This window comes from Coturnix japonica, chromosome Z, assembly GCF_001577835.2.
Source record: "Coturnix japonica isolate 7356 chromosome Z, Coturnix japonica 2.1, whole genome shotgun sequence".
NCBI lineage: Eukaryota > Metazoa > Chordata > Aves > Galliformes > Phasianidae > Coturnix > Coturnix japonica.
This window is the reverse complement of record NC_029547.1, coordinates 25,482,593-25,500,804: the sequence shown is the minus strand read 5'-3', so window position 1 is coordinate 25,500,804 and position 18,212 is coordinate 25,482,593. Positions and strand designations below refer to the sequence as shown.

Below are 18,212 nucleotides of genomic sequence, written 5' to 3'. Positions count from 1 at the left end.
AGAATCCTTCTTCAGTCATTGAGCTGAGGTTACTTTTATCATAAAATCTTTCAAGTCAGTTTTATGCACTAAATCAGCTTTAGTCAGTAGCCTTGGAACCCCTTTTAACAAGCAAGCAATATTAAATTGTTATTAAACACTTCAATAAGACTTTTTATCAAAAACTACATGCTATCACTTTGCTTATATAGCCTAACCCTTTTATCTCATCATTTGTCATTTAGAAGATACTTTAAAAATGTGAATCTATGTGTTTAGACACAGAGCAACTTAATTTCAAATTAAGAAACTCAGAACTCACATAACCCTCCAAATGCTGCAGGTGCTTCATTCTGAACCTTTCGTAAGCTGTAAACTTGCTCTTGGAGAGTTACGCACATCAACAAATTATTTTACAGAAAACATGTACCAAGTGATTGTGATATAGAAAATGATATTATTTTGAACCTTTCCACAAAATAGACACTACTGCTCAAATCTGAAACGCAGCATCAGCACCTATTGTAAAAGCGGAACTTGAACAATCATTCTCTACTAGCGTTATTTTAAAATTACTGATGCACAACATGCTTATTCACTGGTGAAGTTAGACTTGATACACTTTAAGTATTTCTAATTCTTCTCCAACCTTCTCTCTCTTAAAACTGAACCATACTAGAATGTTTTGTTCACACATATGACTTTCCTCTATGCAGTGAAAAACATGAACCTATAAATTGTATTTGCCCCATCAAATCACCTTTTTAAACTTTGCTAGGATGCCAAGATTATTCAGAGTCCTAATCTGATCTTCCAAGTAAATCCCAAAAAGAGAAATTTAAAATCTGTAACAGGAGCTATACTTAAGAAATCTAAATGACATCAAAAAACTTTCTATGAAGCAGAAACCATTGACAAATAACCCCATGAAAAGAATTCCTGAGATTTCTCTTCTTCAGTGATGTGAACTATTTTGATTTTTTCTAAATGACACATACAAGCCTTTTGATCAAATAGACACAAAACAAAACAACAACCAAAAACCAATATCCCGCACACACACACACACCCCAAACATTCTAACTTTCCAACAGCAGTTACTACTACCAACATTTCTGCCATTTCTGACATAAACAAGTTACAATGCTTACAATTAAGGGGAAAAAAATAAAATAAAATAAAATAAAATAAAATAAAATAAAATAAAATAAAATAAAATAAAATAAAATAAAACAAAACAAAACAAAATACAACAAAACAAAATAAAATAAAAATGGAATTAGAAAAAAAATACATAAGACAAAAAAGAAGAAAGGAAAAAATAAAGTAAAAAAGGAAAAAAAGGAACAAAAATAGAAAATGGGGGGGGAAAAAAAGGAAAAAGTAGAAAGAAAAAAAATATCTGCATAAAATCACTGCCAAATTTTCAGAAAATGCATCTCTTGGTTTAAAGATAAGACTGTATGAACACTTTGGATATCACTCATATTGTTTCATAAACACTTTAAAGGCTCTCTGATGCCACGATGAGGCCTGCAAAGATCTATGCCAAAATAAAACAGCCGTACATGAGGTTACTCTAGCATATTACTAAATGGCTTTACTGATTTGAAAGAAACTTTGAAGAATCTATCACATAATGGGTAACATTTACACTAAATTTAATTCCAGCCTATTAAAATTTAAAAGCAATGGCTACAATTTACACCATGTTGGTAGTATTGTACAAAACTCATCAACAGCACAGTGAGAAAATACAAAGCAAAAAATGTGAGTTGTTTCTTTTATAGATTTTCAATTGACAGCCAAAAACATGTCAGCAATTTTAAGCAAGAAAATCTTCAGGAAACAATAACTGTGTTTTACAGAGTTCAACTGTGTTAAACAGGTAATCACATATCCTAGGTAAAGAAAATTATTACCGGGAGGAAAAGTGGTTATTTGGGTATTCAGGTGTGATCAGCACACAGTGTGTTGCAAGTGTGAATTTCAATCAGCTAGACAAACAGCTGAGAAGAAAACAACCTTCCAGATCTCACTGTCACCTTTTTATGACACTTCTCACAGTGACAGTATAAAACCTAATTTAGTACGCATACGTAGATATTACCTATGAATACGCAAGCAAATTCAGCTCGATTACCAAAATCATGCAGTATTTTAAGCTTTTAAATGTTGATATGTTAACTTAAAAAATCAAATGTTTTTGGCATGGGAATTTTCTTCTCAGATTTTTCTGCACTGCAGGAAAGAATCTATAAATAAATAAGAAATACTTAAAATTATGTAGGTTGCCATCTAAATAAATGGCTTGGACATCAATAATTTCTCTTCAAAGCTGTAAGCTATGCAAGTTTTCCCTCTTTGCTTAGAAATAACATTTATTTATCTTTCAAAGTTTTGTCTCTTTCAGACATTAACAATTAAAGTCAAAAGTATTTAGCCAATATCTGCTTTGCACTACAAAGCTCTCTGTATTTCAGGATTATGTAGAGACGGCTCAACCCAAGCTTTCTGATACTCAATTAAAAACACATACACAAAAGGAAATCAGTCTGCAATACCTGCCCTTCCTTCCATGTGGATAAGACAAATAGAGTTCACAAAATCTCATTCACACTAACAATGACTGCTCACAAATCATTTTATCACACTCAGCCTTTAACAAGAATCTTGATATTAATTTTCTTCTTTTAAAATTGGCAAGAGGTAGATTCCTAACATATAGACCTTATTTCTCATTTACTTACTTCCCTTCATGATTTCTACAATTTTGTTTTATTCTGTTCATCTTAAAAACCTGTATGAAACTGGGCTGAGTCATACACACGTATGCCACATATTTGATCTGAATGAACGTTTGTAATTTATTAGGCAGTCTAGAAAGGCATGCAGCTCTGCACTGTACAAATGTTTTGCCAATAAGTATTCTGTTTTTTAACAAAACAGTCATGTATGTTCTATGCTCCTATACAGCTCTTCATGCATTTTTCCTGTCAACAGCCTCTGTGAAATAGAGGGCAAATGACCAAAGAAATTCTGTCTTTTACAAGAGGAGAATCTCTTTTCTCTGAAAAGAAGCAAAGAAGTAGAAATCTCAAAGTTAAATTCTGAAGTACATTTGTACAACTGACTTTGTGAGAACAGATTATGGCAAAACTAAAGCATAACGGAAAATCCTAACAAACACCTCGAATTACTAATTGTGTCAGAGAAAAAAAAAAAAATCTTGAAATTAAATGGCAGAAAGAGTGGAATTAGACACCAGTCAACATAAACAAGCTAGAGCAAAACTCTGCATTTTCATGTCAGAAACAAGTTGTTGCAATAAAAATATTTCCCAGGATCATTTAGACATCCAATCTCTTTGTACAAAAATAACAGGATGAGCCAAATCTTCCTCCTCTTAGCTTCAGATATACTAGTAGGGACCCAAAAGAAATAAAAAGTAGAATATAAATTTATATATCAAATGGTGTCTTCCACCTGCACAAGTTTGATGAGAGCCCACGTCAAAGTCATTTGATTTTCTAAATCTTCCACAATACTAAAAGCTGGTGTTAACAGCATACGGATAAGCATGTGTATATGCATGTACATATGCATGCCTGCACAAGCAATGCAACAAATGGGATGTGGGAAAATCAACACATACGGTACAACTAGGAGAGAAGATATTTTGAGGTACTTTAAATCCTACAAGCATTAGTTTCCTGCTAACGTAAAGTGGTTTATCCAGCACAGAGGTAAATTTTCAATTAATATTGAAAAGTAAAAAAGTAGATTGGATTACTGCAGACAGCTTCTAAAAATAAAGGAGACACGCAGGATAGTTATCTCTACAGCACTTTTCACTGTGACAACAGTACTCTACAGTTCAAAAACAAAACTGGATATTATAGGCAGTTCACACCAGGATAAGTCTAAACTGTATGTTGCAAAGTGAGTTAGCTAGCAAAGAGCTTTCAGTTGTAAAAGACCTCTTAAAAGGATAAAAATACTTCACGATGGTCCAAGAGAACAAGTCTTCCTAGCAAAAGGACATTTGCCATATAAGTCAAGCCTTATTACTCTGTAAAGAGATCTGGAAGTTCTCCAGGATCACAGAAGTGTTGTCTGACTACAAGAGTCCAGTTCCTCTGTCATTAGGAAACTGATATTTAATATTACAGAGGAAAACCAGTGAGCTACAGAGCAGATGGTTATCCGAGTATCATGCAGAACCAGGATGCATGAATAAGCCTTCTACTTGTTCCATTCCCTCTGGCCAACTTCTTTGGCCAACATGTTGGCTTAAAATTAAAAAGTAGACAGCTACCATTCTGTTAAAGCAAGTATATCAATAAGATACCTTGCAAAAGACCACAGAGACGTGTGTTAACCCTTCCCCAAAATAAAAAGGTCTTTAAAATAAAGATTCTATCTGTAGTATCTTATTTACATCCCCGCTAAATTACAATTGCAGAAGAATGTATGTGCTATATTATTTATCTGATGTCCAAAAAGCAAGTGGATACATAATTTTTCAAATCCAATTCTGGATGTTTTCTGCAGCTGCTATTTTTGTTCACACCCTACTTCTATCTGCCCAGTTTTATGAAGAAGTTAAATTTTATGCAACATGAAGTTATCGAATTAATTACTCATTTTATAAATTTCGCATGAATTTATGTATGATTTAGCTGTGTCACCTTTGGACATTCCATCTCCTCTGCAATAAAAAAGAAAGACATTAACACAAACTGTCCACCAAGAGTAATTCTGTCTACAGAGTGTTTCTCTGTAACATTTAGGCTACAGGAGAAATTGGAAGATGAAGCAGGCTGCAGTGCCATCATTACGATGTTGACACATAGCTTTGTGACTCGTATTTGTCAGACTTGGACAGTGTAGTCTCTCAGCTTGCCAAGTGCCCTGCTGTGATAAGGTGCAAGGAATAAGTAAGCTGCTTAAGTTCAAAGCTGACAAGACAGATGTAATGCTTGCTGGTAATGAAAACAACATACAGACATTCCCGAAGACCACACAGTTAAATGAACTAAATGTGCCTAGCAAATGATCTCACACTACTGGGTGTATGATGGAAAATATGCCAATCCTCCAGGGAGGAAATGTTTTTCCCTAATGTTTGGGAGTTACTTAAAACACACGGATACAGTATAGTCTGTGGCTTCCTAAAAGACCATACCTTCTATTAAGAATAGCATGCAAAACAGAAAGATAACACAAACAACTGCTAGAAGAGCCATGCTGTAAACAAGGGGAGGACAAAACACTGCTTACTAGAATCTGTGTACTGCTTTTCTTGTAAAAATAAATAAATGTCAGAAACAGAGATTCCTCATTCCTCAGAGAGAGGTACTTTCATTCGTGGAGAAAGGTAATCTCAGGCAGAAGTCCAGCAGAACATCCCCGCTCCTTGAAATTAAGATTACACTGAGTTCCTACAAATTCCTAGAATTTGCTGCTCAGCTCAACCTTCCGCCTTCTTGAACAGATCCTTTTGATTAATATTTCAACTAGGAGTCAGCTTCCAAACACGAAACTAATATCTGCTCATAACCTGAGCCGTACCTTTTTCACTTCAGGGGACACCTCTGACAAAAAATGTTCCAGAAATCAGAGCAATACCTTCTGGCACATAAATTTCAAAGAGAAAATGGTGGCAGGGGAAATAAGAAAAAAAAGAAAGAAAAAAAAAAGTCCTGAATTCCTGAAAATGCAAACTTAATCTGAAAAGTAAACATTGTCTCTATGTTTAGTTTCTAACTATGAGCGCTGATCCTAAAGTAATTCCTCCTATTCTATTACCTCGGCCTGCAATGTCAGAAGCGGATGCTGGTGACATGGCAGTAGAGGTTCTGTGTTCCCACTACCTGTCTGGTTTCATAGCTGAGAATCTACTGTCATACAGTGTTGTGTTCTTCGTATCCTTCACAGATGCCATAGAAATAGGCATAGAAATAGGAGGCATTACACTCAAAGCAACTGATGTATTTTCAATGATATCCAAATAACTCACCATTTACTCATCATTTTATCTTTTAAAACAGATTATGTACATAAACCAGTAGGGTATAAAGGACCCCAAGTAGGATGAAGGAATACATAAACAATCACTGATTCTGGGGAGAAGCACTGGTTTATCTACAACAGATGTAATGTGTAGTAAGCATTACAGTAAAATGTATTTAAAACAGCCTATAACTCACTGAATAAAAAGGTAAATATCTAGAAAATTAAAAAATACCTTTTTAGCCAAATTGGAAATAATTGCTACGATAACCTGGATTAAAATATCTGACCCTGGGCACTGAAATGATACATGGTTCTGCAAGCAAAATTCGGTATTAAATTTACATTTTAAAAGTATCTTGTTTTGGTGTGTATGCAATCACCATAAAAACAAGACACGGAAACACAAAAAAATCACACTATAACAGTGCCTCTGTGCTTTGTTATTGCTATGAACAGGCACATCATATTTTATTTCCTAAAAAGATACAGTGTCATGGTGTTAAATTTTTTATGTTTTGTAAAACATTATTTATACTCTGCATATGCTAAACACATTTAACCTTTGCTAGCTGCTATATCTTAACAGCATCTCCTTTCCTTTTCTGGATCTTTTCACTCTCACACTTCCCCTTTTCCCTACCACATATAAAGGCGATGATGCCTTATCACACAAAATTTTGGTATACAAGTATCAGAAAAAAATAAGGTTAAAAAAGACAATCAAAAAGTTTTAATTCATCAAAACAATGTCAAATCTGACACAGACATTAGGCAGTGTCATCAGCCATGATAAAAATGGAAGGTAAATTTAGAGTATAAACATGGCTTATAAAAGCACATTGTGTGCAAAGCCTCCACAAATAACCACAGAAAGAGACCTCAGTTCAGTAAGTTCATTCCCTTCTTATTCAGATCCGACCTGCAACCTTCTTGGTTCAATTAGAAGGCCCTGCAAATGCATTCCAGTAAAAAATTAATCTTTGATACGAAATACAATCACAAGCCCTTTTGCACTTCTGGACAAAAAGTACTATTGTCCTTAAATACTCAAATCATATTTGAAAGTGGTCACTGACCTTTAAAGCATGTAAGCACTTCTGAAAGCTTTATTATGAGGTTTAAATAAATTCAAGCCAAAATGAAAGTAAGTTCAGCATTTCTATATATTCTTTTTAATACAAATGTTATGAAAATCTCATCAAGTTATTAGAGGTCAGAGGGTTATTCTATGCCTGACAATGTAGAATATTATCTATGAGATAAAATGATTCTTTACTGCAGATATTAATATTCAATTCAAAACTCAGTATTTAATTTAGCTCTTCAATCACATCCACTTCTGGACGTAACCATATTTAACTCATGATTTTCCTTTCTCAGACAGATTACAGAACTGTCATTTTTTTGTTCTGATGCAAATATGTGATGCCCTTTATACACAAACACAGACTGAACAAACAGGCATGAACTTAAAACATAAGCCCAACTCTTATCAGACTTACACAGCTTATTATGGACTTATTAATCATCAGAGTTTAAAAGAATTCAAAGAATTTTCACAGGAAATATCTATTGTACATAAAGCTCTCTGTTCACTTGTAGACAGAATGGGCTAGTTAACATTTTAAACACTCTACTTTCCTTCTTACAGGCATGTACAAACATTTTTAGTAACAGACATCTACCATTTTCCATGTTTTTCTACAGACTTTATAGTTGGGTAGTACACATACCCATAGCTTGCATTAGGACCCGCTCATTGCAGCAGATCATTTTGACAGCAAGCACTATACAGCCAGCAGTATAGATTCTTCTAGCATACTTATTCAGAATCCAATGAACAAGGCAATTGACACGAATGGACTAAATAATATTTTGTATGCGGCTGTATGTAAAAAAAAAGGCACTATATTTTTAACCAATTACATAGTTTGGTAGCATGGAACTAATGCATCATTTTCTGCTTTCATTATTTTAATTGAAAAATTGTGCTAATCTTTTTGTTTGTTTGTTTTTGTTTTTGGTTTTTTTTTTAAATATAGAAATATTTTGAAATCTACCACAAAATTTCTATTTTCTTCCTGTTTTCTGTGACAGAGTGCAAAGGAATAGTTTGTGCACAAACCTATGTAAGCTACCAGAAATGCATGGCAGCACTGATATTCTCACTACACATATGTTTTATTTACTCTTTCATAACACAACTAAAACAGATCTACAGTCCTACTACAGTTTAACAAATGAATTTTATTACAAATTAGAACATGAGAAGATGTGGAGTATCTTAAATGTCTTTAATCCTCGAAACAGAATGACAGGCAGGAGAATATTTGTTCACTCTTTTAAAAGCTCATACACATTTTCCATTTGAATCCATTCTTCAGTGGCAAACCACAGAGAAACCTCTGTATTTTCAGAATTGATGTACCTTTCAAAACTATAATCTTTGGCTTTCAAGCTCACTATTATTTGCCTTCAGGTGCAAATTTTAAAGTGTATAGGCTTCTAAAAAGAACTTTATGGCCTCAGCCAGATACTGAAAGGCTTGTAGATAAGTCATCATCACAGTGTAAATTTCTTTTCAAAATAATGTTCCTCACTCAGAGTACACTTGTGCTTATACTCGGTTCACTTGTCAAATACAAATTTGAGGTCATCAAAAGCTTCAGGGCAACTTCAGCTATTCCAAAACTCATTTTCTACCTCTATTTTGTTGGAGAAATAGGATTTCAAATGTAAAAATAACAGGAAGCTCTACGGATAAAGAAACAAAGGCATATTAGAGGCATGCTTCAGTGCAGCATTGCAGTGACTGCCTGTAAAGACAAAGTCAATTCAATACCTAAGTATCTTAAAATACTGACAATATCAAAAGCAGACAATGTATCTTGCTAAACAGTTTATTCTATTCAAAGCATGATTTTACAACTGACTAACACATAGATTAAAGAACAGATTCTAATTATTTTATTTAGATGTTTCTTTTATAGCAAATGAAAATTTAAACACTCTCATTTACAATGTCTGCTGTTGGTGGTAAGTCATACGTCTGACAAAGGTAAATGAAGCCAGGCTCAGTATTCCTGTTGGCTTAGGTTCCTTGGCCATATGATAATAAACACTTGTATTCAACTCTATTTATAAGTGCTGTGTTTTAATAAAATAAAATGACACACAAGAGAGCACTTATTCTTTCTTAAGAGCTGCATTTATGTTTGAGAGGTCAGTTTGATTTTTCATCTCCAGAGATGTGTTTCTGCAGATACCGTTCCTGTTTCTAATTAGAGCTAAGTAGTTAGCACTCTTTTGAAAGCATAGACTACATGCAAATACTTGGGGGTAAAGACTTTGCATTCCCAAAGTAAAATGGAGTTTTAATGTTAACTTTAACAAGCCTAGGAATCCACAGTCTGTTTTCTGTGACTGGCATACACATAGCCAAAGAAAACAGGTTTTCAAAAGCAGGTGTTCACAATTAGGCTTCTCTAGGAGATGTAAGAACAAACGGAACAATGCAAAGGAAATTTAAAAAAAAAAAAAACCGAACTCAAAACTTGGCTGGAAAACTATATTTATGTGCTTTGGGCATGCTTGAAATGGAAACTAACACCACAGATACAATCATTCATAATTATTTTCCACATCACACAACTATAACTAACTGTCACAGGCTGAAACTTGCCATACACTTTTAGTTAAATTCAATGCAGCTCCTTCTCCAAACTACTACTTGTCACCAACTCTGCCTTCCGTATTAACTGCTCTTTGTGTATTTCTTCCCCTTCAATTTGCTTGTACATCTGCTGTTGCAATGGGGAGACAACTGGAACAGAGACCATCCAAGTAAGACTGTCAAATACATGACAGTAATCAGCAGTGGCCAGCATGCATTTATGACTAACCTGATCACCTTGCATAACAAGATGACCAGAGTAGTAGGTGAGAAAAAGGCTGAGAACATTGTACAACTGGATTGTAATAAAATTTTTGACACTGTTTTCCACAGCATTCTTTGGGAGAAATTGGCTGCTTATGGCTTAGACACGTGTATGGTTTGCTGGGCGAAGCACTAGCTGGGTGGACTGGCTCTAAGAGCCATTGTGAAAGGAGTTCAAATCAGTTAGCAGCTGAACACCAGTGATGTTTCTGGAGCTCATTGCCAGGGCCAGTTTTGGTTATCATTTTAATCAGTGACCTGGACAGGTACTGAGTACACCTTCAGGTAGGTCACCTGAATAATACCAAGCTAGATAGAATTGCTGATCTGTTTGAGAGTAGGAATGTCCTGCATAAGGACCGGGGTAGGCTGAATCAACAGGCTGAGTCCAGTCACAAAAGGCCAAGTGCTGGGTCCTGCACCTGAGTCACAACAACCCCATAAATGTTACAGGCTGGGGTAAGCGTGGCTGGAAATTCTGCCCAGCAGAAAAGGACCTGGAGATGTTGGTTGGCAGCCAGCTGAACATGAGCCAGCCGTGTGTCCATGTGACCAAGAAAGCCAATGCATTCTGTCTTACATCAGAAAGAGTATGAACAGCAGGAATGGAGGGATGATCGTCCCTCTGTATTTGGCACAGGTGAGACTACAGCTTGAACACTGTGTTCAGTTTAGGGGTCCTTCACTTTAAGAAGGTTACTGAGTTCCTTGAGCTTGTGCATAGAAGACTTGAAGCAGGAAAAACTACTAGAAAACAAAAGTTACAAGAAACAGCAGGCAGGATTTCTGGAGGTCTCTACAACTGTCTGAAAGAAGGTAGCAGCAAGGAAGGCCTCAGTTTGTTTTCGCAGTTGACAAGTGATAGGACGTGAGGAAATGGTCTCAAATGGTGCCAAAAGAGATGGGACTCTTCACAGAGAAAGCGGTCCAGCATCAGAACAGACTGCCCAGGGAAGTAGTGGAGCTGTCATATCTGAAGCTATGTAAGACACATGCAGACATGGCACTAAGGAACACAGTTTATTGCTGGTGACTTGGTAGGACACACTGACTGTAGAACCTGATGATTTTCCAGGTCTTTTCCAACCTACATGACTCCGATTTAAAGTGTTTGCAGAGCAGTTTCCATACGATGTTTTAAAATTTATGTTGTGGTGAAGTATGCCTTCCAACCATTTCATCTTAGAACATGAGTGCAAGCCTCTGAATTGTAAATCAAAATTACCTGCTTCCTAGTTTAATAATCACAAATTTTAATTTTACACAGCTAATGGAACTCAAAGTGCCTGCTGGATATGGCCATCCAGGTTAAATATAAAAGGCCTGAGCCAGGCCTGACTATGAGAGATCAAGACAGTCTCATTTTCCCATTCACCCTCATGAGTTTCTGTCTACATTGAAGTTGAGTGGAAGGCCTTGCTTCTGGGTTAAAATTAGCTAGATTCCACCAATATTAGAGAAATACAGCTCAAAACTACAAGGTGTGATACAGCCTGTTTTACTTCAACACACCATGGAAGTTCCATACTTTCTTAATTAAAAACACAACAACAGAATCTTCTATCAGTATTGATAGAACTTATAATAATATATATATTGATAGATATTAGACTGTTTTCACTGAAAAAATAATCATTTTCAAGGGATTTGGCATTTAAAGAACACTTCAGAGTGTCATGAATTTTCAACTATGACAGAACATGATAGGTAACCCACTAAAAAACAAAAAAAAACAAAAAAAAAACAAGTAATGTATTTTGTCATTCTATGAAAACAAAAATTGAATTGCTGTATAAAACAATTTTATAGCTACAAACTACTTTATGCAAAATACAAATACGAAATTTACTCTGAAACAAATTAATACACAGTTTTTAATAATAGAAAGACTTGCAGAAAACACATTGATTTCAACCCCAAAATGTCTAGTGAATTAAAACTATTTAGCAGCAATCAGTACACATATCAACTAAGCAATAAAAATAACCCACCAATATGTTTCCATTTGCACAGATGTTCTTTAATTTGTCAAAAAGCAAACACTGACTTTTTATTTCCTTTTATATTCTTCTGTAGATGCTACATTAAAGAAAATGTCAGCCCAGTCTCTATTCTGAAAACAATAGATGCTCTGCTTATTTGTTTTTCTTATTATTTCAGAGAGAGAGAGAGACAGGAAGGAGAGAAAAGGGAAAGTAATGAGGGAATGGAGGAAGGGATACAGAAAGAAGCAGACAGATAAATATTTAAAACACTTAAAACAATTAGAACTATTCATTCTCACATTGTAACATCTACATCTTGTTTGGCTGCACCCTAGAATGTACTATGTCCTCCTGTAGTTGTTTTCTGTCATTTTTTGTGTGTATTAAAAAAGCAATGAAACATAGGACAGCAACTAAACATAATAGGACCAACTGTAACTAATAGCTATCTCAGACTTCAATGAAAATGAATTTTAAAGATAATTCCCAAAATTTAGTTTTTAAAACATAGATTACTAATGAGAACTCAGTATGAGCAAACAATGTACATAACAATAGTGCTGCATGGTGAAGAATGATGATAAAACACACTTGTAACCTAAAAAATTGGACAGAAATGAAAGAGGAATTGGCTGCTGAAGAGTGTTACTGGCAAGCCCTACAATTTTAAGAGGCAAAATTGACCTGAATCAATTGCTTACAGATTCTGAGAGCTACTATAATACCACGCTTAGGGTTCTCCAAGGCAAAGACCCTGAAGTCAGTAGGCATGAGAGCATAAATGCTATTCTGCAGAATCAATAGTTAAGAAGACTAACACAATGATGACACTTCACTTATTCAGTATTATTGACAGTAGAAGAGAAATATGAACCCCATGTTTAAGGAAAAAAAAGAAATAATTTACAAAAAATATCTAATACATGGGGCTTTGAAATATTTTGAGAAAATATTACATAGCCATGCAATTCCACTAAATATATATTATTAAAAAAAAATAAAAAATACTACAGTGTTATTCAAGAAATTCAGTGTAACTTAAAAACAGACTCAGACTACTTGTGTTTTTCACAGCAGATTTTTCTCTGCTTCTTTAACCAAACAACAACAGTTCAGGAACAACAATTTATAGATCTATTGACATTAAATCATTACAGGGCCTTTGAGAGATTGTCAAACTGCATACTTCCCTTGAATTAGAACAAGCCTACCTGTTTCATTATAAATTCAATGTCTGAAATGATGTCTTGGAAAAGCAAGGTTTAATGAGCCAATCCAGGATTATGGTGCTTCTTTCCCTCACTGCAGGGCCATCCACTCACTACCTACAGCACTACATCGATGGCTATTATGAAGCACCCCACCTCTGATTTTTCTGTGTCCAGCTGAGTTTCTTCATCACAGTATTAATTCCAATCAAATATACAAACCCTAAATAAAAGCAAGCACTCTATTTCTAAATGTTCAAGAACTTGCAAGAGATGGAAATGGTATGTGTAGCTAAAGACAATCTGTAGTGTCTCAATGTCATTTTATTATGAAAAAGGCTTCAAGAACTGAAAAAAAACATGACTGCAATCAATTTTCTATCAACTGCAGGAAAGAACAGAAGATGGAGTTGCCAGTTATAAATAACTTATTAACATAATTGCCTTGTACTCAGCAGAAAGGACCTAGAAATTGTAAATTGAACACTTCACACATTTTGTGCATTTTAATCCTATACCTTTACGTCAAATAATATATAATTAATTCAAGCCATCTCCAGAATGTTTCTGCTACTCTAATGCAGTTCAAAAAATGGACAGCCCATATTAGAATGAATTTCAGTACTGGGTAAACTACACATTTTTGTGTTTTCAACCTCTGGATCAATTGCTTCCAATCAGACAAGTGTCTGTGACTGTTTATGATCCTCAAAACACATAAAAATATTGAATTAACTCTCAGTGCTTCTACTAGTTATATTTTCAGATTAGGAAGGATCTGGGACTGAACATTTTGAGAAGACACTGCCTGTTCAAGCAAGATCCTGAGATATCTTCTGTCACAGAGCAAAGAGGATTTGCATGCATGTTATTAAAAAACTAAAGAATTCAAGATTTTGAAGTTATGAAAAACAAAGTTAAAGGGAAGGATGATGAAAGAACATTCACTCCATTCCTCTGTTCCACAGAGGACATTAAACTAAAGAAATCCTAAAATAGCATTCAGAAATATTTTCTAAACTGTGAATATAGTTCGTTTATGGTCAGGTAAATCAAGAAATACTTCTGAGAAAGCATGAAGCTGGTGCAGAATTTTGATGACATCATTTCCCAGCATCATTCTAGTGGTTCCCAAGTCATTGGCTAACAGAAGATGATATCACAGTGATGCAAACTCAGTCAAATTTACTAATTTTCTTTGTAATAGAGCAAGGAACATTATCCTAAATTGCACTTGAACATGTCTTCCACTTTTGTAAATCAACCATCCAGAATGTTAGCAGTGGATATACATCTTATATTTATTTTTTACAACAGCCTACAAAATTCCTTAGGAAAGAATTTCAATTCAATATAATGTGTGATCTGTTTTATGCATGCTTTTCAATATCCAGATGGTAGAGATACTGCATGACAACCGGATCATACATTCTTTTACCCAACAAATTGTTCCTTGAGGCAAAAAATACATAAAGACCTCACAAATATGTACTGTGTGATATTCGTAGTTGAGGTTTCAGTGCTTTCATTGTCAGTACAAATCCAGAAGCTGAACTTTCACAGTTGATAATGGTCAGGTTTTCTGCTGTTCACCTGGAGAAAACTAAACTTCTTTTTCAAGAAATACCAGAGATTGTAAATGGTATTAATAAATGGCCACTGTATGTAATAAGCAATAGGTTAATATTAGTAAAACCTCAGTTATGTACTTCTAACCTTAAACACAGTTTAATTCTCTGCAACTGGCAATAATAATCAAAATTAAAATTTTGAATGCATTTCAAAATATTGGAATATCTTAATAGCAAAGAATACATAAAGTATATATGAATATGGTACTCACCAATTTTAGTCTTTGTAAAGGTATTCTGCTAGTGTCAATTGGTGTACGTTCTGTGACATTACCAAATCTGACTTCTGGAACAGCAATTGCACACATTACATGAGCCCACCTGTGAAAAGTGGAAGGTCAAGAATACTACCAGAAAAACCCCACACAAATAAAAGTGATGTTTCATTACCTGCAATTTGTTGTTTCTCTTTTACAAAGCAACCACACCCAGACATTTCTCTTCTAAGATTTCAGAGGACTTCTTTGAAACAGGTTAACACAATTTACAACACTAACACTTTGTGCAAACATCATTTCAGACTGGCTTCTTACTGTAATTTTTTATTTGGAAAAAAAATAAAATAAAATACTTTTCATATTGTGTTTCTTAAGTGCAATACCTTTGTAGGTGTCCTATCCAGGTGCACATGCACAGGCCAGGCTGTTTTAGTAATATGCAATTTTTCACCTACAGTATCATAAAAAATATCAAGTTTTGGAACCCACAAGACATACTGACACCACACGTATTCCATGCCCATGACCCAGTGGTGGAGAACCTAACATATCTGACCTTCCTGTGACAGCTCCATGCTGTTCCCTCAGGCCGTGCCACTGTCATCAGATAGCAGAGCTCAGCATTGCTCCAACGCACCCCTCATGAGGAGCTGCAGCAGCCATGAGGCCTCCCCTCAGCCTGCTCTGCTCTGGGCTGAGGGACCCCAGATGTTCCTTGTGTGCCTTGCCCTCTTAGACCCTTCACCATGTTTGTAACCCTTCTGTGGAAGCTCTCTACTAGTTTTATGTCCTTCTCATTTTGTGGTGCCCAGAGCCGCACACAGTGCTCAAGGTGAAGATGCACCAGTGCAGAACAGAGAGGGAGAACCCCTTCCCCCACAGCACTGGGCCTGACACATCCCCGGGGTACAGCTGGTCCTTATGCTGCTGACTCATATTCATCTTGCTGTCAACCAGAATTCTTAGATCCCTTTCCACGGGGCTGTCTTCGAGCCTCTGACCTCCCAGCCTGTGCATAAATCCAAGGTTGCTGTGACCCAGGGGGCAAAATTGAGCACTTGCTCTTTCCAAATTTCATATGCTTGGTGATTGCCCAGACCTGAAATACATCAAAATCCCTCTGCAAGGGCTCTCTATCCTTGAGGGAGTCAACTCTCAATTTAGCATTGTCCACAAACTCACTTAGCATACATTTGAGACTTGTGTTCATTAAACAAAAGAACACTGAAGAAAACTGGCCCTCAAAAAGAGCCTTGGGAACACTATTAGTGACTGGCCACCAGCCATGTGACCTGATAATGTTTTGAGCCCAATAATGCTTCAAGCCCAACCTGCAAGCCAATTGTTCACTCATAACATTATAGTTTTGTCTAAATGTGTGCTCAACATTTTCTCTAGAAAGATACTAATAGAGACAGAACAGAAAGCTATCCTGAAATCCAAGAAGATCACATCTACTGTATTCCCTAGGTCAATCTGATGGGCAACCTTATCATAAAATAAAATTAAGTCCATTAAACAAGACATAAACCTCATGAATTTGTGTTGGTTAGGACCAATGACAGCAGCATCACTGTCATCGTTAGGGCAATCCCAGACAATAGTGTAGACTGGGAAAAGAACTCATTGAGAGCTGCTCTTCCAAGAAAGACTTTGGAGTCCTGGGTATGAAAAGCTGGAAGTGAACCAGCAGTGTGTGTTTGCAGCCTGGAAGACCAACTGCATCCTCCGGTGCATTAAAAGAGGGGAGGCCAGCAGGGTGAAGGCAGTGACCTTCCCCTTCTGTTCCGATCTTGTGAGGCCCCATCTGGTGCACTGTGTCCAGGTCTGCAGCCCCCAGTACAGGAAGGATGCAGAACTGTTGGAGTGGGTCCAGAGGACACTGAAATCATGAAGATGATCAGAGGCTGGAGCAACTCTTACAAATACAGGCTGAGGGAGAAGAGAAAGCACAGGGGAGACTTCAAAGAGGCCCTCTAACACTTAGAGGCATCTTATAAAAAGGAAAGAGACTGACTTTTTACAAGATCTGATAGAGATAGGGCAAGGGAGAATGGTTCTTAACTAAGAGGGGAGATTCAGAATAGATGTTATGAGGAAATTTTTTACTGAGAAAATAGTGAGGCACTGACATAGGTTGCACAGAGAAGCTGTGTATGCAGTGAATACCTCATCCCTGGAAGCATTCATGTTCAGGTTGAATTGGCCCTGAGCAACATGATCTAGCAGGTGGCAAATCTGCTCATGCTGGAGGGACTTGAAGTGGATGATCTTTAAGGTGGCTTTCAATTCAAGCCATTCTGTCACTCTCTAATTGTCTTTCAGGTGTTCTTCAGTAACTCACAGAATAATCTTCTCTGTAATTTTACCAAACACTGAAGTGAGACTGACAGGACTGTAATTATAGGTTTCTCCTTTTTACTCTTCTTGAAAACTGGTATTTTCATAACATTTGCCAGCTTCCAATCTACTGGGACCTCTCCAGATTTCCCACACCATTTAAAAGTCGCTAGAAGAGCTGATGGTGACATCAGCCAGTTCTCTGAGTTGAATTCCTTCAGGCCCAAAAGGCTTATATGAATCTAGCAGAGAATCTTGCACACATTTGGGTTTGCTGGGAGTTTATTTTTAGAGAAGTCACAATCCTAAACCTCATAGGACCTTGTAGTGCACATCACCGGTGTTGAAAGGCAGAGGCAAAGAAGGCATTAAATGTCTCCATTTTATCTGTCCCAATTTGTGAGTATCATCAAGTAGAGGACCAACGTACTTCCAGTACTCCTTTGCTGCTTACATTTTTTAAAAGGGCATGCATACTTTTTTTTCTTTTAGTAACACTTTTTTTTTCCATTGCTGCCTGCCTTCAAAATTGCATTGTCTTAATAACATGTGTCTTACCATCTAAGCTTTATGGAGACAGAAATGCTATAAATAAAATGTCTCTTCAATAAACCTTAACACAAGCCTTTATACTCTGACTTCTCTAAATCTAATAGGACTTGAAATAATTGCTGTGTTCACCTGAGAAGAAAGAATCTCAGTACACAGAAAATATCTCAGAATCACAGTTGGATTTTATACTTATTGGAGAAAACAAAATTGTAATTGGAACACACTTCTGAAAACTTCCAGAAGTTCAAAATAGCAGATAATGCTCAAAGATAGACAGAATACTGAGTACAGGTGAAAACTAAACACCATGTAGCAAGTGCAATGTGTTACAGAAACAGAAAAAC

At 36.0% G+C, this 18,212-nt stretch overlaps 1 protein-coding gene across 1 annotated transcript in view; it reads right to left on the bottom strand.

Annotated features, from left to right (window-relative positions):
• The window catches only part of LOC107306117 (lysine-specific demethylase 4C-like), a 131,287-nt gene that overhangs the window by 57,132 nt on the left and 55,943 nt on the right, over nt 1–18,212 (bottom strand). Inside the window, exon 9 of the mRNA XM_015848974.1 lies at nt 14,971–15,079. Coding sequence (XP_015704460.1) covers nt 14,971–15,079 — 109 coding nt within the window. The remainder of the gene's footprint in view (nt 1–14,970; nt 15,080–18,212) is intronic.